This window comes from Cataglyphis hispanica, chromosome 11, assembly GCF_021464435.1.
Source record: "Cataglyphis hispanica isolate Lineage 1 chromosome 11, ULB_Chis1_1.0, whole genome shotgun sequence".
NCBI classification, from domain to species: Eukaryota; Metazoa; Arthropoda; class Insecta; order Hymenoptera; family Formicidae; genus Cataglyphis; species Cataglyphis hispanica.
The window spans coordinates 2,753,842-2,776,731 of record NC_065964.1 but is presented as its reverse complement, the minus strand read 5'-3'; the positions used below and the strand labels follow the sequence as shown (position 1 = coordinate 2,776,731).

Here is a 22,890-nt window from a genome sequence, read left to right as displayed (position 1 = left end):
TGTTTTTTTTTTTGCGTATAAAAGATGGCGCACGTGTGCTTTTACGTGTTCTTTATACAAACTTGGCAGCGACTTATTCGGGACCTAAGATTGCCCGCCTTTAGAGTCTGCTTCTCGGGGCTCCTGAACTGCTGGCCGTCCTCTATAGTAACCATCCAGAAGCTGTACTGATTAGAATAGTAATGGCAGTGTCCTTTAGCGCCGTTACACTCGATGAACGGTGTGGCGCGGAAGTCCTCCAGGCAGGAACCGGGGCTCGACAGGGACTGGCCACCGCCCTGGGAACCGGCGCCGGTGTGCTGAAATGATCACAAAGAAATTTGCTTGATAATCTCCTTTAAAGAGGATTCTCGTTTGAACTTTCAAAAAGTGCATTTTCTAGATTTTTTGCAGCGCAACGACGTGATAAAAACTTTTTATTCCTTTACGATATTAATACAATATTATTAAGTACTTGAGTAAAAATTTTCAACTTGAAAAAAAATTTATTTAAGTATTTGATAATGTTGTATTAATATTGTAAAAAAAAAATTATCAAATCGTTGCAAAAAAAAAAAAAAATCTAGAGAATGTATTCATTTTTTAATATATTAATTTATTCAATAAATTAATTTATACAATAAATTAATTTTTCATAAGGAGGCAAATCCATATTTTCTGTGCTTAACCGAAATAGAATCGGACAACTGACGTCTTATTAGCTTGATTGTCATTGTTGAAGCGCTGAGAAAATTTTGATATAGAGAGGAACGTCTTGGACAAAATGGATCTTTTTCAGCAAAGACAATCTTTGCCTCCTGAGTGATGAAAGTTTGCCTTATTTCGGACATGATTGATCTCTCTCCGCGTAGTGAGTTGAATATTCGAATTCCAAATTTAAGTGTTGATAGAAAAAATAATTATATAAATGTGAGACAATCAAAATGCAATTTTTCATCAAAAACATTACTTGTTTAATTAACAGATATTTATCGCGTACACAATGCCAATATTTTAAACATATAATCCTCTTCTTCTAAAAATAAAGTTAGCACATATTAGAATTTTTGCACGTAATGAATAATAATAAACGCTTTAATTTTATTTCCCGTTTCTCTATTTTTTTTATAACATTTGTAATAAATTCAATCGATATTTTTCATTAATCTTGTATATGATTTAATTTCATTTAATGTTTTGTATCTTCTATATACAGTTTCATAATTTTAAAATGATGAAATGTTTATTATAATTCAGAATACCCAGATATTAATAGTTATTAATTTTATATCAAGAGAGAATTGAAAATTACATCATTTATTTTCACCAAAAGTTGATACAAAATGCAATATATGAAATTATCTTATGCATCATAAATAGAATTCGGGGGAAAAAAGTTACTTACCATTACAAAACTATAACCGATCCAAAGAGTGGTCCATCCAGTCGGACATTCTGGAATGCTTATCGATTGACTGTGTACCGCTATCACATTAGCCGGAACCTCGCACACCACGCATCTGGAAATCGTGGAAATCGCAAAATTGTAATAAGTAAATTTGTGTACAAATTCATCTTAACCATATTTTTTTAGCTTCCACAAAAAAATTATATTTTATTTTATTAAAAAATTTTATCAAATATTTAATCATAGAGTGACACTTGAATTTGAAAGAAACGCTGACATATAATTATTAATATATAAAAATTAATAATCTGAAAATAAGAGAAAAAAGAATCTCGAAAAAACACAAACTCTTCTTCAAGGTTTTGCTATTGAAAATTTGAATAATTTTAAATAGCTGAAAGAATATACAGTTTTGTGTTTTTTTTTTATAAATATTTAGTTTAAAAAAATTTATACATAACTTGTGCATTCGGAAGAAAAATCTCGGCCAGTTACAACGCGAATATATATTTGACGTACCTGGAAATGTAATCTCTTATCGCCGTTTCCTCGACGGGCATCATGGGAATTGGACTATTGGTCGATAGCCAGTAAGAACGATCATTGCGACTAGCATAATGGCAGACGTTGTTGACGTCGCAGAACAGGAAGGGCATCGTTGAAAATTTTCTGACACACGAGCCGGCGTAACCTGTTTTGCAATAATTTATAGAACGAGTTGGCTTAGTTTGCATAAAAAAAAAAAGAATTAATCGCGCGTCAATCTGCCATCATTATAATTTTTTCAACGATTTGAAACCAACAGATCGCAACTTATCTTGTAGATTGTAATATTCGATGCAGAAACATAGAAAAAGAAATATAATCATGACTTATTTTACAAAATACAAATATGCATTAACTTCGTAGATGCTAAACAGTCATAATCAGGCATAAAATACGCGGCACGATGCATATAAATTCACTGAATAATGAAGTTCAGTGCATAATATTCAAATACAGGCAGTGACAATTTAATGCAAATAATTGAGATTAATCGCACAAATCTAGTAAATCTCTCATAAATTGCGTGGAAAATATGGATCAGAGATCATGACGCGTTTATAAATATAATCCGGAAATATTATAATAATAATTGAAGCAACATCTTCTAATATTTTTTATAATTTTAAAATTATGCATAATCTTAGTAACTATACTTATATAGTTTATTTTTTAATCAAATTATAAAAATATTATTAAATACATTCATCATATATTTTAAATAAAAATAAAATGTTATTTTGAACAATCATTGATAACATGATGCTTACCTAAATCTTGAGAATGCGCCCTTTCGTCTCCATCGGTGTAGAGTAAACTGTATCCTTCCCAGAGCTTGATGTGACCTGGCTCACAAACCGGCACGGTTTGACTTTGACTGTGCTTTACCAGAAGGATACCGGTGAGATAGTCAGGTGTCGCTTCGCACGGTGCACCAGGCTCCCCGACAAGTCCAGGCAAACCGGCCGGACCTTGAAGACCTGGTAGACCGGGCGCACCGACTGGTCCAGGTAATCCTGGCAGTCCGGGAGGTCCTGCTGGACCGATGAAACCTTGCTCGCCTTTGATACCGTCCAAGCCGGGGAAACCGGGCGGACCCGGAAGTCCTTTCTCTCCTGGAGGACCTGGCGGTCCGGATGATCCTGCGAAGACGTTTATGCTTATAATTTCAATTACATCGTGCATAAATAATATAATTTCAATTATATTTCAAATTTATTTTTTATTTAACAAAAAGATAAAGTAGAAATTTCTTTTGTAATTTGTATTTTCTTTTTGTATTAATTTTCCAAAAATATTTAAACATTTGTATTTTAAGCTATATTTTTAACATCAAATAATTTATGCCAAAAGATATTAAAATTTTTTATAAACTTATATAAAATATATTTTAGAGAAATTAACAGGGCACATACCAGGGTATCCGCGATCTCCTTTAGGTCCCATCGGTGGCTCGATACAGTCCTCACCCTTTTCACCTTTTTGACCTATATAACCGATAGCACCCATCAATCCAACTGCACCAGTATATCCTCTATCACCCTTCTCGCCAGGAGGTCCAGGTAGACCATTAACACCGTCCCAACCTCTTTCACCCTTTTCTCCTGCAGGTCCATCCAATCCAATTGGTCCTAAAAATGAATAAATTATCGTTTATTATTTTTTTAAATATATTATGATATGAAAAATAAGAGGAATATTATTATGCATAAATAATATTATTTATTGAATAAGAAAAATAATTTTTTCAGAAAATAATTATAAAATTATATATATATATATATAATTAATTTATTAAAATAAAAGTAATATTTAGTACCTGGAAGACCAGGTTCTCCTTTCTCTCCTGGGGGGCTAGGTAATGCAGGCAATCCTTGATCACCCTTTGGACCTCTTTCACCAGGTAATCCTGGTATACCTTCAAGTCCAGGAGCTCCATCGCGTCCTGATGGTCCAGTCAGACCTGGTGGACCTGGATTACCTTTTTCACCTTGCGGCCCAACGGGTCCATAAGGACCAATATCTCCCTTCTGTCCAGGCAAACCAGGCAATCCTTGCTCACCCTTTTCTCCGGGTCGACCTGGTAATCCATCTCTACCGTGCTTACCCATCAGACCTGGCAGACCTTTCTCACCCTTTATCGTAGCTCCGGGAATTCCAGGAATACCGGAAGGTCCTTGTTCACCTACATAAGACATACAATGTTTCATATAAAAATTCGTAGAAAATATTAATAAAATCATTATAACATGTATTGTAGATCATAAATTGTATGCTTAATATTTTTCAGATCTTCATTATTAATATCTTATAATTTTTGTTTTATTATTAATTATAGAAATTTTATAACTAGAACATACCCTTAGGTCCAGGAGCACCATGAGGTCCAGGAGATCCTTCTGGTCCAGGTAAACCTCTGTCACCCTTTTCACCGTCATAACCAGCCAAACCTATCAGTCCTTGATCTCCTTTTTCCCCTTTCGCTCCAGGAAATCCAGGTATACCTGGCTCACCTTTCTCACCCTTAATTTGAATTGTTGGTCCCGGAGGGCCGCGGTCTCCCTTTTCTCCAGATGCTCCAGGAATACCAGGCAATCCGACAAGTCCTAAAATTCAGTTTTTTTTTCGCGTGAATCATTGTTAGTTATTTTATATATTTAATTCTTATATATTGATCCACTTTATTGAATTATTATGTTATATTCTTATATCATGTTAAAACTGCATTTAATGACACTTATATAAATCTGATATTTATTATCTCTTACCTGGTAAACCGCGATCTCCTTTAACGCCATCAAGTCCAGGCCGACCAGGAGAACCTATTTCGCCATCAAGTCCAGGGAAACCAGGTACTCCCGGTGGTCCAATATCACCAACTTCTCCAGGAAGTCCATCTATTCCGGGCGATCCTGGTTCTCCGGGTGCACCCGGTGGACCCTATTAATTATAACAAAGAGAAATAAAATAATTATAACATTCTGTTTTAATACTTTTATTTCACATTATTTTAACTTACAAAATCGCCTTTTATTCCGGGGAATCCTCGTACGCCAGTGTCACCCTTTTGACCTTGAAATCCTGGCAATCCATCACGACCAGGTACACCTGCTTCACCTTTCAATCCAGGCAATCCATCACGACCAATACCTGGTCTACCAGGTTCTCCCTTTGCTCCATCAAAACCATCTCGTCCTGAAGGACCTTGAGGACCTCGTATTCCAGGCATTCCTGGCTCACCTTTCTGTCCTTTTTCCGAAACTTGTCCTGGTTCTCCTTTTCTTCCCTGATTACACAATTAAATATCGAATATAGTAATATATTTATGAATATAATGTGTGTATATAATTATGAAATAAAATGAATAGATAAGAGAGACTTACCGGGGGTCCTGGTAATCCAGTATCGCCCTTAGCTCCTTCGTAACCGATAAGTCCCGGTAAACCGGGCGGACCGGGTGGTCCTAGATCTCCTTTCAAGCCGGCTATACCAGGGCGACCAGGCTTTCCTTCCATACCCGGTAATCCAGGGAATCCTGGCGAACCTTTATCACCGCGTTCTCCTTTAAGACCCGGTTCACCATCTACGCCAGGTCTTCCTGGTGTTCCAGGCAAACCTCGTCTGCCTGGATATCCTTTTGCTCCATCAATACCTGGTTCACCACGATCACCTTTTGCACCTGGGAATCCTGGGAGACCCGCTCTACCAGGTTCTCCTGGTAATCCTGGCTCGCCTATAAAATAATTATAATTAATATTTAACAAATTAGGACATTTTTAAAAACATTTAACAAATTAAATTTTAACATCTTATGACTTATTATTAAATAAAAATATTCTTATTTACTATTGAGATTACAAACATTTAAAAGAATAAAGGCTCTATTAAATGTTTATAATCTCAGTAATAAATAAGAATATTTTTACTTAATAATAATAATTATGAGACATCATAATTAAATTTATTAAAATTTTTATATTTATTATATTTATTACCTTTGTTTCCATCGGTTCCTGGAAGACCAGCAACACCTGGAGGACCAGGTGGACCAACTGGACCAGTATCTCCTTTTTCACCGGGTGCTCCCGGTAAACCATTTATTCCCGGTGCGCCGATATCTCCTTTGTCGCCAGCAAAGCCTGGTAATCCCGGATAACCTACTGGACCTTCTTTTCCGGGTGGTCCTGGAAGACCCTTCTCTCCCTTTTCACCCGGAGGACCTGTTAAACCAGGACTGCCCTTGACGGATATTCCAGGTTCTCCTTTTTCCCCTTTCGGAGCCGGAGCACCCGGAAAACCTCTAGGTCCTTCCCGACCAGGTTCTCCTGGGAATCCCATAGGTCCCATGTTGCCTTTATCACCACGTGGGCCAGGTAAACCTCTCGGACCTACCGGTCCAGGAGCACCGATTGGACCGGGTACACCAGCTGCACCCTAATTTTTAAAATATAATGTAATTATAACATTATTTTGAAATTATAGTTCTTTGTAGATAAATAATATTAATTGCTATTTGTGAATTATTTTAATAACTTATTGTTTATTTTTCAACATTGAAGTTTAAATTATTAATCAAATAAGTTATTGAAATGCGTTTGTCAAAAAATCAATCACATGTGTGTATTATTAAAAGTATTTAAGATTATACTATATAAACATATATAAACTAGCGTCATAGCGACAAAAGTGAAATATCTTTTCACAAATTTTCTTAGTTTTCTTAATTACCGGTAAACCTTGCAAGCCTTTATCGCCAGGCAATCCATCTTTACCAGGTGGTCCAAGTTCTCCCTTATCTCCAGTTAAACCTCGATCACCTTTGAAACCTTTCATAAACCGGAGTGGCGGACATTGACCTAGTTGTAGGAAAATTCATAAATGTATTTTTTATATTGTGTAAAGAAAGAAATGTATATATATTTATATCTGATTTTTAAAAATGTGTGAAGGATTCTAACAAAACACATGAAAATTGAAAAAAAATACGAAATCTTACCAGCTTCGCCCTTAGGACCATATAGACCGGGTTCTCCTTTTTGTCCTGCAGATCCTGGTCTACCTGGTATTCCTGGTTCACCCTTTATGCTTAATCCTTTCTCTCCTTTGCGTCCAGGCGTACCTGGTCTTCCTGGAACACCATCCTGTCCAGGAAATCCGCGATCTCCCTAAAAGTATAAATTTTTTAATTTAATATATAGATATTTTGTCAGGGAGAAAAATATTAATAATTTCTTTAATTAATAATAATTAAAAAATTAATCTTACTGGAGTGCCTTTAAGTCCTGGGAATCCTTCAAATCCAGGTCTTCCCTTCTCTCCCGGAGGTCCTTCTGGTCCTGGCGGACCTTGTCGACCGGGTTCACCGCGTGCTCCTTTATCACCTTTCTCTAGTTTAAGCATATTCCATGTCACTGTCGCTGGAGTTCCAGGCTCTCCTTGAGGTCCTGGAGAACCGGGTATACCATCCTTTCCCTTATTGAAAAATTAATAAATTCTTTTTATTTGAGAATTCATAATTAATGCATATATCTTATAAAATATGTATGTATATATTATATATGAGTATGTATGTACATATGTATATATAGTAATTCTCTAATTACATTTTACAAATAAAAACAAATTATATATAAAAAAATATTACCTGACATATAATAAAATGAAAGCAATGTTTTATTTTATAGATTTATATCGATTATATAGATATATATCGATTTAAAAAATTATCGTAAAAGCAAAAAAATATCTTTAATGTTCAAAGAGAAATTTTCTACTACTGGAAAGCAGATATAAATTCTGTAATAATAATATAATTTAAAACAATATCAGTATCGCGATATATTTTTTTATATAAAAATCTTGTTCAAAATAATTTCTATTTAAATATATCTTTGTTATATAAATATTGTTATTTACAAATAAATTGCATTAAGATGTAATACGATTTTTGTTATATTAAATAAAATATACTACTTTGTGCAATAAAACTTATAGTTTTATCACACAGTTTAATCATCCATATAAATTAAAGAAGTAAAATAAATATTTGATATATATCTGAAATATATTTAACACAGAATAAAAAAAAAATTTAATTAAATCAGAACTATTAACATACTGGCGGTCCCGGAGGTCCGATTGTGCCTGGTAATCCGTCTAGTCCAGGTTCTCCAGGGAAGCCGCGTTCTCCGGGCGGTCCTCGGGGTCCGGTAAGACCCGGGATACCATCCGTACCGCGATCTCCCTTTGGGCCTCGCGATCCCGGTAAACAATCTATGCAACGACCGCCAATATCTCCTTTTTCTCCCATCGGTCCGGGAAGACCCGGTATACCGTCTCTTCCAGGTGCTCCCGCTTCTCCAGGCTCACCCGGTGCACCAGGAGCTCCTGGAATACCATCTAAAGAATCTCCCGGTCGTCCCCGGACACCTGCGTAACCTCGTTCTCCCTTCTGACCCTTTTCTCCATCAAAACCGGGCGTTCCATCCATTCCTTTTGGACCCTGTTTCAAATATGTGACGGTTTAATTAATTTCTCAAATAACACACTAATCGACAAAATAATCGTAATGATAAAATACATAATCGTATATTTACCATTATCGATAATCCTTTTTCTCCTGGCGGACCTCGCGGTCCTGTGGGTCCTGGTGGTCCGTCAAATCCACGTGGTCCTGGGCCTCCGGGAAATCCAGTCAAACCAGGCTCACCCTTCGCACCTTTCTCTCCCGGTAAACCTTCTGGACCTGGAATTCCGGGTAATCCGGGACCTCCTTGTAAGCCTATAGGACCTCTTGGTCCTGGATCTCCGGGAAAACCATCTGCTCCTCGCGGTCCGGTAGGTCCTGGGAAACCACGTGGTCCTTTAGGTCCCGGTGGTCCTGGTCTTCCTTTACCACCCTATAATATAATATTTAATAACATCATACTCAATTTAAAAAATGGCACATTAATTTCATGAGTATATAATATTAATAATAATTATAAAAATAATTTTTCCTCTTTGTTCTGTACATGTTTTAATATAATATAAATTTATATATATATATATATATATATATATATATATATATATATATAGATTTATATAATATACAGATTTCATTTTTTTAAATTTATATGTACATATAAAATTTAAAAGAATAAGACATACTCCCGGTGGTCCAGGAGGTCCACGTAATCCTGGGACACCCATTGGTCCATCTCGACCAGGTTCTCCTTTCTTGCCGGGGCGTCCAGAAAGTCCTTCCAATCCATCAATACCTCGATCACCTTTTCGTCCAGGTGGTCCAGGAGGGCCAGAGAAACCATCTCTACCCTGAAATTAAAGAGATTTTTTCTTTTTCATATAATACAATTATTCATCATATACATGTATTATTTTTATTTTTTCATATTTCTTTTACTTAAATATTAAAAAAAAAAAAAATATTTTGTGTACTTACACGAATACCTGGAGCTCCCGGAAGACCCTTCTCGCCTTTGTGACCTGGTCCTCCGGGTATACCGTGATCGCCTATGAATCCTGGTTCTCCTCTTTGCCCTTCCGGTCCCGATTCACCCTAAATATTAGAGAATCAAGTTAGAGTATATTATAACGCAAAATTGATAATATTTCTTCATGTACCTTATCTCCTTTTTGTCCTGGTTCTCCGGGCGGACCAGTTACTTCCGAAACTCCCGAGAACGGCATAATAGGCGCAGTCGAACCGGGAGGTCCTGGATCTCCTTTTTGACCTTTATCTCCCTTCAATCCTTCGAATCCAAGACCCATGTTACCTTTCTCTCCTTTCGGACCTGGTATGCCGGGGGAGCCCTGGAGTTATATATAATATTGCATTATATATATATATATTAATGCAAGAAATTTTTTTAAAGAAGGTTCAACAAATTTGAATGATACTTACATAAGGACCTCGTTCACCTTTTGGGCCAGATGGGCCTCGATCTCCTTGCAAACCAGGTGGACCGGGGGGTCCTCTTACACCGTCCATACCGGGTTCACCTTTTTGTCCGATGGGGAAAGAACCGGCATACGCTGGTTGACCCTTTTCTCCTTTAGGACCGGGAACTCCTCGAAAACCACGAGGTCCCGGTTCTCCAGGAACACCGTCACGTCCGGGAGCACCCTAAAACGCATATTACAAGCTTGAAATATTTTCTTGTATTCACATAAATATTAATAACATATTGACAATATAATCGTTTTTAATAATGCACGTTGATAGGAAATTATTATTAGATGATTGTTAAATTTAAAAAGTAGATATTTAATAAGAGATATTAAATACAAATTATATTAATTATAGAATGTAATTATATTTTAAAATTCTCTTTCATTATCGGATAATACTTACGTCAGTTCCGTTACATCCATCACGACCGGGAAAACCAGGAGATCCCGGTGGTCCTTGTACTCCAGGCACGCCATTTATACCGGGAAAGCCAGGCATACCGGTTTTTCCCTTTAATAACATAAAATTATTTCTTGAAAAAAGTTTAAGTTTAATATCATCATCATATGAGAATCACGTACTCTGTCACCTTTCACACCGTGCGGACCTTGCGGGCCGGGATCTCCTTTTTCACCTTTAGGACCTAGAAGACCCTCCGCTCCTGGGAAACCTCGTTGTCCCTTAGGACCTTGCGGTCCGATTAATCCAGGAGGCCCCTGAAAAAAATATCAATAGAATTATTGGTGAGAAATTACATAAAAGATATTAAAATTCTAATGTGATTCGCAAAAGATAATAATAATTTTAAAATATCTGTCTTATGTTTTTTTTAATTTTTGATTATTTATAAAAAGAAATTTATAAAAAGAATGAGAATATATATATAATAAATGATATATTTATTATATATATTTATTATATATATATATATATATATATATATATATATATATATATATATATATTTATATATATTTATATATATATTTATATATATTTATATATATATATATATATATATATATATATATATATATATAAAGATGTCTTAATTAAGAAAAAACAAAATAAAATATAACTATATCTATCAATTTTTATAAAAATTACGTATTATTTAAATACTTCAAATATTGCTTTGACATTTCTAAAATTTTATTATCAATTCTCGATAAAACTAACCCGTGACCCCTTTTCGGCGAAACACTTGGGCACGCAGCATCCAGATCCGGTGCAATTACTAGGTGCTCCAGGCATTGGTACCACGTGGTAATTGCTTGGATAATTTTCGTTGTCTCCGGTGGAGAGACTGGCACCCTGACCACCATAACCGCCCCTGCGACTGCCACTGTAAGTATTTCCGTCTCCTCGACCACCGCCATAAGCATCTCCAGCCCCACGGCCGCCACCATAAGCATCTCCACCCCCACGACCGCCACCATAAGCATCTCCTCCTCCACGACCGCCGCTTCCACGACCATAAGCATCCGCACCTCTCGCATCATAATTCCCCCCATAACCGCCACTATAAGAATCACCAGAACCTCCTTGGCCGTAATTGTAAGAACCTCCTCCTCCTCCTCCTCCTCGTTCATTTTCACCGGCACCTAAAATTATGAATAATTACAGTTAAATTCAATGAAAAAAAAAAACGAGCTAAGAAAAAAATGTGCATCTCTGAGAAGCTTAAAAAAATTTCAATTTTTGAACGTAAAAAAATTTAGAAGAAAAAAGATTTTTCTAAAAAAAAATCTATCAATCTTTTCTATATTTAAAAATATTTTTAAAAAGGCGATTTTTTTTTTTCATAAAATCAGTCTCGGCATTTGAAGCGGAACACACAATTCTCCTCTCATATAATCTGTCGAGTCAAGATTAATTACCGCTGTATGTATCGACGTATCCTTCGCCGTGACCGCTGGGATAACCGGGCGGTCGATTTTCGTCAGTTCCTGATCCCGCGGCGTCAGGATATCTATCGTAGCCACTCTGCGATTGTCGATCGTAAGGATACGGGCTCGGATAACTTTGACCGTAAGGATTGCTCCTATTCCTATAGTAATTCCATTGTCGAGTCCTCTCGTCGGGACTGTAATGACCAGCCGTGAAACTGCTGTTCCGCTTTCTCGGATCCTCGGATCCTAAATATGCCAATACAACAAATTCAATGCTCAAATTCTAATAGTAGCACCCGATATTTTTATCGCTCTTTGTACTGCCAAATTTTAGAGACTCAAACAATATACTCGTTGCACGCGACGAAAACCGATATTCAATTCGAAGAATTCTCTGCACATGGGGACTATAGTACACTAATATTTACTTAGAGAGAGAGTGTATATTGATTTTTTTTATTTATTTATTTAAGCAATAACAAATTTAAATTTTTATGCAAAAATGTAGCTATTTAAAAAAACAGAGATTAATATTTTTTGTACAAGTTCTCTCTCTCTCTCTCTTTCTTTAATGATCTATTTTAATTGTAAAATGGACATTAATTTTATCATAAAATTATCATAGATAACGATACCATCATTCTTATGATAAAATCGAAAACTCAAATTCTTTATTGCCTAGCGACATTGCAATGCTGAAGAGATCAAGGGAAGAAGGATTAGATGTAATTGAATATTGTACATCCTTCTATTTCTCACATAAATCATAGCAGCAAAAATGAGGCGGCATGTTGTCCAAGTACCTTCGTTGTCCGTAATAAATCTGTTTAATTCTCTCCATCCCAACGAAGCGTCGTATTCTTCATCGTTACTGCTTGCAGGCCCTTCGATATCACCTCGTTCCAGCGGCAGTACCGGTAGTGGCCTTGATGTATGATTCAATTGCTAGAACAAATATTCGTATATGAAAAGCTTCGTAAATATAGAATCAGAAAAGTACACGTAGTGCGGGTTGTGGTCAATAAAATATCAGCGGCGGATTAAAAGTACACAGATGTGTATTTTTCGAGGACGAAGAAAAGCTGCAAATCGTCCTTTGACAACCTCGCGATGACGCAACGACGCGTGACAGAAAGCCACGTGTTTAGGAATTTGAAAAGCATCATACGGTGACATTTAATCATGATTAGTTACAATCAGCAATTCTCGAATTAAAGATTTTTCCATGTATTTAATTTTGAAGAATTTATATAAATTAGAAAACGAATTTTAATAAATCTAAGTTTCATAATATTTGTATTATATTATCAAAAATACAAAAAGAAATAAGAAAGAAAAAAAACATTTTGGTGAAAATTGTTGAAGAAAAACTGAACCTAAACAAGGGTGGGTTTATATATATAATGAATTTAATTGAATCTCATGTAATTGCATTTACATAAAATTTATAGAATTAATAACTCGATATATCTCCTTGATTTGCACAGAAGATCTAACAGCAAGATCGTTCCCGCGAGCACGTGCGAGTGACGGTTTACTCATATAACATTAACATTTGACCCCCCGTAGCCCCCGCGTGGCGCGTCCATTAGATGGTATTCTTATGAGATTTATAGGTATGCGTTCCATGACACAAGCGGTGTGGCCGTAAATTTAACGAACTCGCATTTCGTGCGGCCCAAGATTTACGCTTTATCCACCGAGAGAGAGAGAGAGAGAGAGCTTGGTTCTTATACGGCCTCGTGGCGAACGGTACGGATCCCGCAAAAAGAGCCGCTTTACCGACCGCTTGTATGGTTACATGAGAAGAGAGAAGAAAAACCATCTCGGCGTTAGTGGTCACTTCTAATGTCTTCATCGTGTCTCTTTCTTCCCTACGTTTCTTGCGCTAGCGCGGCCGTTTTTACCGAGATTAATTATGTTATCAGATCGTAACGTTCCCGAGAGAGTCTCGATTTACAGTCGGAAATGTGAGATTAACGCGTAGTTTCAACGATTTTACGGAAACGAGTAATAAAATTAATCCAGTCAAAACTTTAATTAATTCAATTTTAACAAATTGCGACATAAGTTGCCGTTTCTCTTAATATTTACTTAATTTCAAACACGTTTGCACGAAATTTAGAAAAGCAAATAAACAATATAACATTATTTATAATTATTTATATTACTAGTTTATAATTAATAAAAATATTTATTATCCTTAATGTATATATATATATTTTTTTTTATTTTCATATATTTATTTTTATATATTTATAATTTTTTTTTCCCTTTTTATTTCTTTTTTACCTTTTATATATAATATAATACAAATATTATGATATAATAATGAAATATTATGAAATACAGATTTATTAAAATCGTTTCTTATTTATATAAATTCTTCAAAATTTAATTTTATATATATATATATATATATATATATATATATATATATACACATCTTCTTTGTGTACGTAATAATTGGCTGCAATTTTTTAAAAACGCGTCGCGGTATTTAAATAAAACGAAGCAATTAATTTGTGTGACGAATATTATATTCATTTCGCTAAAAAGATGAAGGTTGCATATTTTACTAGATTCGCAAATTATTCGCATTCGACGCGAAGACAAGATCAGAACAACAAGATCAAGTGGCGGAACGCGTACAGAGATCCGCGACGAACGCGTCATCATTTTCCCAGAAAGTCATCGTCCCCATTTTCATATTTTTGTCCCTTTCTTTCTGTGTTCCCGAAGATGGCACTGACAGGAAGCGCGCGGGGAGATAGCCGGTTATCGTTCCGAGATGACGTACCGCCCTCAAAGTGTGGCTGCGCGTCTCTCTGTGTGCATATATACTGTATTACGATAGAAGCGATGATAGTGTCCTTTTAAAACTTCATTCATCTACTCGGGCTGCGCGACTCGAAAAACTCCAACCAGCTCGTCTCGTGCGCAAAAAATGAAAAAAATTGATTTAAATTTAACATCTACATCATCTGCCTTAAAAAAGATAGTTCTCACAAATTTTCGTGTTAATTTAACGTAATATAGGTATGCTAAATAATGACACTCTCCCTTTAATACTATATTAATATTTCAGAAAATGAATGCAAACTTTATAATAATTCGATTAAAAGTAGTAATTCGAAATAAATTTTGTGGAAAATCAACATATTTTTAATGATAAAAATTAATTTTAAAAAAGATTATTGATGATCTGTAATCACTCTCACTTCCATTATAGAATAAACATTTTTTTTCTATGAATTTTAATAGATAAATCCTGTTATTAATAATATCGAAAATATATTTATTGTAAAATTAAAAATATGTGCATATTGTATTATTTTTACATTTTTTTTTTATTTTAATAATTAATTTAATTATTTTAATAATTTAACATCTGAATTTAATTAATACAACAGCAAGGCACATGTTAAATATTTAACACGAAAATTTTAACCGGCATATTTTTTAATAAGAAAACAAATTTTCAAACTAGATATAAAACATCACTGACATTTTGAATGACAGATCGAAAGCGAAATTTTTAATCGCATCGAAATAGCCAAGCATCTTGTATAATATTAAACGGATAACGGACTGCAATTACACCTATCATTTGATCGTTAATTCTTCATTAATTCCCTTTGGACTTATTCTGGATCAGATATCGAATATAAATGCGACAGCTACAATAAATCTTAAGACATTATCTCAACGACTTTTTAAACGTTAATTCTTCTCTTTAAAATAATAGCTATTATTATCTCCAAATTTCATGTTTGGGGAGAATTGGAAGTTAATTTTAACGCTTTGGGGGAAAAGAAAGGCTATAATTTAAAAAAATATTCGAAGAATAATAATCGATAAATTCACTTCATTTTTTTTTTTTTTTGCAAAAAAAGGTTTATTCAAAATCCTCTAGAACATTGTAAAACCCTAATTGGGATTTTTCTTTTCACAAATTATCTTCTATTATAGATTCATTTATATTAATTTCATATTTTATTCCCCCTCTCTCAATTTGATCCATCACAAAATTCAATGATACAGATGTACGTCATGTAAATCGCGCAAATAATTCGCGTCAAAATGGCATTAAATTTTCGATGCTTCCTCTCTCTCTCTCTCTCTCTCCATCAATATATTCAATTTTGGCTTATTGCACGCTCATACGTCATGTTCGCACAGATCGTGCGAAATGGGGAAACAGAAATCAAAGCCATACGCGGAAGTTGCTCGTGTCGGCCGGTAAACCCCAAACCGGCGGGAAAGCGATGCAGAGGGAGGTTTTGTCTCAATGATAAACCCAACGTCCGACAATAGATCGGTCGGCTCTATAGAGATAGAACCGCGCCGTGCGAATCTGTAAACCGTGAAATTATCCTACCCGACGCGATTCATGAGATGCAATTTATGCAGATGATAACTGCCAGCGCGGATAATGCGAGGTGTAGAAGAATTAAAAATTTCAATTTCAAATGTGACTTTGCACACGAACAAGCTGCTTCTTTTGTACGTGTTTTTCTTATATGGGTGTTTGTATAAAAAGTGACGTAGTGGACGGATGACAGATGGACGTGTTTTCTAAGTGTTTTTAAGAAATTATGTATATACGACATGACCGAATGTGTGTGATTATTTTTATACATACTTTTTACATATGAATTTTGTATGATAATTAATATTTTTTTATGATTATATATAAATAAATTTAATATAATAAAATCATTATTATATTATCATAGTAATTATTATTAATATAATTAATAATATATAATATTACTTAATTATTTAATTATATTATATTAATATTATATTAATTATTAATATTATATTAATTAATATTATTTAATATTATATTAATATATAATAATAAAAATAAATATATTAATAATATATAATATATAATATTATAATAAATATTATTAATATAATTAAGAATATTAATTATTAATATTATATTATTATTCTAAAATCCTGTCTAAAAATAAAATTCTCCGAGATATTTAATATTAAAAAGTAAACAACACGACAAAAATTAAGACTCACAAGATTGCTATTAAAGAAAATTCGACTTCGATTTTACCGAGATCGCGACTTCAAAGATATTTTACATATAAAAAAAAATAATATCTCTATTATAAATATAATAAATTAAATTTATATATTACATATATTAAATTTATTTATTTTTAACATGTCCCTATAAATATTACTATCTTCAGAATCCTTGTATAAGTTTTTTATAATCTATATAATTTGCAATTTGAAATTTTATTTTCAACAAACTATCTAAATATATATAATCACAGAAAAAAATATTAGTTATAGATTAGAATTCATACTTGAAAATGTATAAAAATAATCACACACATTCGGTCATGTCATACATACATACATATCTGACAATTATAAAGCACACCCATTCTGTCATCCGCTCTGGCTCTTTTCGAAGGAAATTCTTGCAAGCTGCTATGTGTGCGTTCATAATATGCAGCGGCATATTTTCACATTTACCGAAAAATACTTCACCGCCAGAAGAAGAACAGGCCAGGTGGAAAATCATGCGCCTTAATCTCGCAACGCATGATACAGCACCGTGACCGGGCCGGGTTAACGTCCCTCGAGCTAAATCAAGGCTCTTCCGATACTGATCGATCGATTTACAGCCATTACATCAACGGTTGACGACGGAAGACGGGGCTAGTCGGGCGAAGGAAGAAGCGCACGACGATTATGCGAGACCGATTGAAATTCGCTCGTGCGTCCGAGGAGGACGCGATTCGACGACGACGACGACGACGACGCTCGCCGGCAATTTTCGTTTAACGAAACCACTCTAACCCAGTTCTCTTATTTTAGATACGTGATAGCTTTTCGTGACGGTTCAACAATTGTCCTTTTATCGTCTATCTCGGCCGCCTTCGTGAATCCGCGATTACGCAACGTCGACGGAGAGTCGAGAGTATATATATATATATATATATATATATATATATATATATATATATATATATATATATATATTCTCGACCGTGGGTCCATCGCTCGGTCCATCACAATAATATATATATATATATATATTATTGTGATGGACCGAGCGATGGACCCACTCCGTGTATCCCTCCCCCTTTTTTTCTTTGTCCCGTCCCCCTTCTCACCGACGACCTTCTTCTTCTCGTCTCTTTCGGGGTCTTCTTTTTCTCTACCGCGTCTCGGCTCGCCCGCATCTCTTTTTTTTTTTTCATCTTTCGCCGTCCAAGCCCCGCGCTTAACGATGACGCTGCCGACGCTGACGTTAATTCTACGTGGGACGAAGTATATACGCTAATTCGTTACTCGAGATTTTTTCCGATCCCCCTCCGGCACGCGCATTCGTGAACGTAATGCAGCGAGCGTCGGATGGCGAGATTGCGCTGCTTTTAATCTGTTAATTGGCCGAATTATTTTCACGAAGAATTTATCGCGGATGTTTAAGGTACGCGCAGGGAATTTGCAATTTTATTAATTAACAACAAATCGCTGTTATATAAAATTACAAAAATTTATTTCTTCTGTCAAAATGAGAAATGAAAAAAAAAAATCGATTCGCGTACAAATAAATTAGGCTAAAAATGTGTGCTACTTCTCAAATCTCTAAATCTCAAATATTTATCCGCAACAGACTATTGTAACTTTTATAAATCGCACTCACTAAACGCACCAAGGTTTCAAAAAAAATCCCATATAAATAATATTTACCGCGTGAGAAACGCCTTTCGTGCGAAACTGAAAATCGTCGCACGCAGGAAGGTATGCGCGAACGCGAACGGAACAGGTGGACGAGACGATCGCGGACGATCTATCCCGGGGTGCGCCCCCGCAAGGACTCCGATGAGCGTACTAGGACGGAGAAAAATCACTATAGTTCCGAGCTCTCGAGCTCAATTGCCGACTATTTCCAGTAGTGACTAAGCTAACTCGCGTGCACGTACACGCTCGTTCGCGCGCGTGTGACAAAGGAGAAGGGTGGTGGAGGGAGGGGGCGGCGGCGAGGGGGGCGCTTACGCCGTAATAAAATTACAGCGAATTGCAGTCGTAGGCGGACGGGTACGTAAGAAACCACGACTGCCCTATTTCAGATCCAACACCTTTCTCGTTCCCGTCGTATTTGTATTCCTTATTGAAAAAAAAAAAAAGAAAAAAAAAACCGGAAGGAATTGCAATTGGCATTGATGGAGGATCGATACAGAATTCAATAATAAATTGTAGCTGTATTTTTTTTTTTTCCTAAAAAAATTTAATTATTTAATTAATTTAATTTAATTATTTAATTAAAAAAAAAATTATTTAATTGAGAAAAAAATTCAATTATTTAATTAAATGTTTTAATTATTTAATCCTGTGCAGAAATTTGCATATGTTTAAAAAATACTCGGGATATTAATATGTCCAACATATCTTATGAATGTTCGAACTGTTCGAATAGTTTCTCATGCATTTATACAACAAGCTGCCATTGAAATAAGCAACATTTCGTTTACTCGCGGCGTAATTTGCTTATTTTATGGACAACGCAATTGCATGTGTGTGTGTGTGTGTATTGGAAGTCTGTGTCTATTACAATAAGCATCACGTAGACAACATGCAGTTGACGTTACTTTATAAGCAGACTCGCCGGTGCTTTCTATTGTGCTATTTGGCTGCGGTCGAGCATTTCGAGAAATCGGGCCGAAGGCTGCGAAAGGGCGGCGCGAATGGTTCTGACAGAAGAAACAGCTGGGCGCTACTGTAAACGGAATTACCGCCGAAAGGTACTAAGCGATCTTGAAATAATTTAAAAAATTTAATCTTTGAAAGAAAAAAATATTGCGAAATCAAATTTCTATAAAAAAGATATGTACGATTGTCTGTACGAATAATTTTTTTTAAAGGGCGTCAAATTTATTATGAGCGACACATCAGTGATTTTAACACTTTTCTCACCGGATATGAATTATTCTGGGAATCTGCAAAAGTTACTCGACTTTTAAATTTATTCAGAAAGATCCAACATATCTTGTGTCATGTGTATTATTGCTTTTGACGAGATAGAAGGAAATTAAGCATCAGCATGCATCATCAAACAGCAGATCAAACACCATCCAGTCAGTATCATCCGGCTGCTTCGTCTTTCGCATTTTATTATGCCCCCGTATATATAGACGCGATGTGCAGCGAGCGATCAAATACAGTCCGAGTTAGCAAAATCCTGGTCACTGTTTTATTACATCCTCCGCAATCACCGCTATATTTGTCGCATGCCTGGTAATTTTCCATAAAACGACTCTCTTATCGCCGAGCAGTAGTGTAACGTGCTTAAAATACAGACTCCGCCACTTACATGCCCCATCCCCTCTCTGTCCCCTTTCCGCACCCTCGCCCCCGCCCGCCCGCCCCGCGTCAATTCTCCCCTTTATGACATTTCGCGTGCGAAACGAAACGCGATGCGTAACAATTTCGTTTTCAAATTAAACAATTTCTCGAAACACGTGACATAATCATCGATGTGTCATCTTGACAGGATGACGGGAGGATTAAAACACGATCGTGCTCATCGACTCCTCCATCGAATCTCGGAGTCTATTGATAATCAAAGAGAGAGAGAGAGAGAGAGAGAGAGAGAGAGAAAAGGAGAAATTACTTGCGACAATCGTACAAAAAGAATCTCTCTTTAAAGCTTCGATTGAAACGCGATCCCGCTCGATTCACAAAGGCTTTTTTCGTTCCACGCAACGTGGGTGTCGCTACACGAACGCGTGCATCAAACGGGCACGAGGTCTACAGGATCTCGCCGATGAATGGGATCGACGAAACAAACCGCGAGCCAGTCGTGACAGCGAATGATGTACCGCAAGATCGCGAGTAGACACGTGAATTGACGTGGAAATATCGTCCCCCGCCAAATTACATCCGCGATTTCTTTCTGTTTAATTACCTGTCTGCTCTTGTTATTTCTCGCGATTAAATTATTGGCCGAGTACGAATCGACGTGTCTCGCGGGCGAAATTTCTTGGAATATTAATTAGAACCGAAAATGCTCACTCGCGATTTTTGACGATTTTAGATTTTGCGGAGAAAATATTTGGTTTTGGACAGATTTTACATTACGAAAAAAAAAAGCATAAGAAGAAATATAAAGCGATGGCTATAGAAATATATTTTAAATATGTGTGATTAAAATGTTACGCGAAAAACTCTGGAGTGTCAATTTTTGATTGTTCCATGACCACTGGCGAGAAAGTGTATCACGACTTTATACGTACCCCACTAACTATCCCGGCCAGGCAAACTGCGGATGCGATGAATCTGAAAGCAGAAACGCGCCACATGTCATTTTGAAAAATTGCACGAATTAAGAATGAAATAATAGAAAAGCGGATTGAAAACACGAGGTGTAAACAAATTAAAACAATTATTTTTCTTACAAAAAAATATATATATATTCCGCGACAGAAATATTATTATTTCGCGATTGAATTAAAATTTCAGAAATCACATTGACAGCATCGCTTGAAAAAAAAAAATCATTCTTCACGTTACTGGTAATAGACTCAATGTCAAACTCGCGCGAGAGTCAATGTTGAGAGTGCAAAGGACGTTGCCATCGAAGGCAAGGAACGGAATAAATATTCGTCACCGAAGCAAAAAAAAAAAAGAGAGAGGAAAAAAAAATCTCACACACGTACACACGAAGAAAAAGATACACACGGAGGAAAAAAATGCGCGTGCGGAGGACGAAGTGAGGAGTCGCGGATGGCACGCATTTGCGGTTGCGTCGAGGCTTCAACACACCAGGGGCAGGACAATCTCCTGCGCGCACGCGACTCGGGCACGTTTCACTTCGCTCGCGATCGTCCTTGAGATCGTCCTCTCGTCTTACCGCGGGCAACGGGGGTGAAACTACCCCCTCCGGACCGTGCGGGAACAAGCGCGGGATCGGCGCGACGAGCCAAGAAGAAAAAACGAAGGAGAGAAAGATGCAGAGGAGGAAGAAGAAGAAGAAGAAGAAGAGGTAAAGGAAGAGAACTGGCGCGAGACGGAGAGAAAGAAAATAAGATCGAGAACTCACCGCAATCCCAACCGGGTCATGTCGACCTCCCTATTCCTCGATGGGTCTAGGGAGCCGAGTGTAGCACAGACTTAAGGCACGAGCACCGCACGCACAGACAGGCCGGTCACAAAATATCGCGCGGAACCGGGCACCGAGCGGACCGATGGTGTGTGCAGACCGTCCCATCCAGGGAGGGCTCTGAATGGAACTCCGGGTGGAGGGAAGGAAGGAAGGTGGAGGCGGCCGAGTCGCGCCGAGCCACGCCAGCGCTAGGAATTCCTCCGCCGAAAGGACCGGGCCGAGAGAAGAGGAGAGTTTGCCTTCCTCTTGGAACCTTCCGCGACGACCACTCGCTCTTCCCCGACGTCGATCACCGGGGGATATCGCCCCCTCTTCTCTCGCTCCTTCTATCTCCCCCTGGTCTTCTCCCGTTCCTGCGAGAAGAGAGCACGATCGGAGTGTCTCCGGCTCGCCAGCCTCCAGCTAAACTCTCGACCCGCGAGAAGAAGAAGTGCAAGACGAAGAAGAAGAGGAGGAGGAAGAAGAAAGGTAAAGCGTACGAGGAAGGGGAGGAAGGGAACGAGCAACCGAATCGACTGACTGTCGACTTCTCACCGTGGGGTTGGTAGGGGAACGAAGAAGAAACACGAGCGACGAGGGAAGAGAAACCGGAGAAGGAAGAGAAGAAGGAGGTGGTAAAGCCGCCTCTGAGCCGAGCGCACCGCTCGCTCGCTCGTTCGCTCGCGCGGTCGCGCGTCGCACGAGGACTGTTGCGCGGCCGCGAGGGACCCTACCGGTGTTCTCGGTCGCGCCGGTTTCGAGCCGCCAAGCCAGGCCAGGCCAGGGCCGAGCCAGTCCGGAGCTTTACGGAATTTAATCGTGCCGAGCCGAGCGCGGGGCAGAGAGAGAGAGAGAGAGAGAGAGAGAGAGCGGGGGCCCGCTTGTCCCCAGGGAGGGCCGTGCACCACCGTCGAGTGTCCGACGAGAACGCGCAAGGATACAGACGCTTGGAAGAGAGAGAGAGAGAGAGAGAGAGAGAGAGAGAGAG

The 22,890-nt window shown here is 37.2% G+C and overlaps 1 protein-coding gene across 1 annotated transcript; it reads right to left on the bottom strand.

Annotated features, from left to right (window-relative positions):
• Positions 1 to 22,571, bottom strand: LOC126852716 (collagen alpha-1(IV) chain). Its single transcript, XM_050597785.1, has 27 exons — positions 21,861 to 22,571; positions 21,055 to 21,097; positions 12,580 to 12,721; positions 11,765 to 12,022; positions 11,064 to 11,488; positions 10,466 to 10,600; positions 10,287 to 10,394; positions 9,837 to 10,058; positions 9,557 to 9,745; positions 9,375 to 9,491; positions 9,083 to 9,247; positions 8,527 to 8,829; positions 8,049 to 8,432; positions 7,196 to 7,402; positions 6,927 to 7,095; positions 6,659 to 6,786; positions 5,926 to 6,364; positions 5,314 to 5,663; positions 4,950 to 5,216; positions 4,699 to 4,870; positions 4,291 to 4,536; positions 3,750 to 4,115; positions 3,346 to 3,561; positions 2,701 to 3,072; positions 1,907 to 2,078; positions 1,385 to 1,499; positions 1 to 299 (listed from the first exon to the last, which is right to left on the bottom strand). The coding sequence occupies exons 1-27, from the start codon at positions 21,878 to 21,880 to the stop codon at positions 42 to 44; spliced, it is 5,988 nt and encodes a 1,995-aa protein (XP_050453742.1). The 5' UTR covers positions 21,881 to 22,571; the 3' UTR covers positions 1 to 41.
• Positions 22,572 to 22,890: the final 319 nt, after the last annotated feature.

Coding starts and splice junctions, on each gene's coding strand:
- LOC126852716 (XM_050597785.1), bottom strand. CDS start 21,880: ATGACCCGGTTGGGATTGCG. Junction 21,098..21,860: donor ATGACCCGGTTGGGATTGCG/GTGAGTTCTCGA, acceptor TTCTGCTTTCAG/ATTCATCGCATCCGCAGTTT. Junction 6,365..6,658: donor AAGGCTTGCAAGGTTTACCG/GTAATTAAGAAA, acceptor TTTAAAAATTAG/GGTGCAGCTGGTGTACCCGG.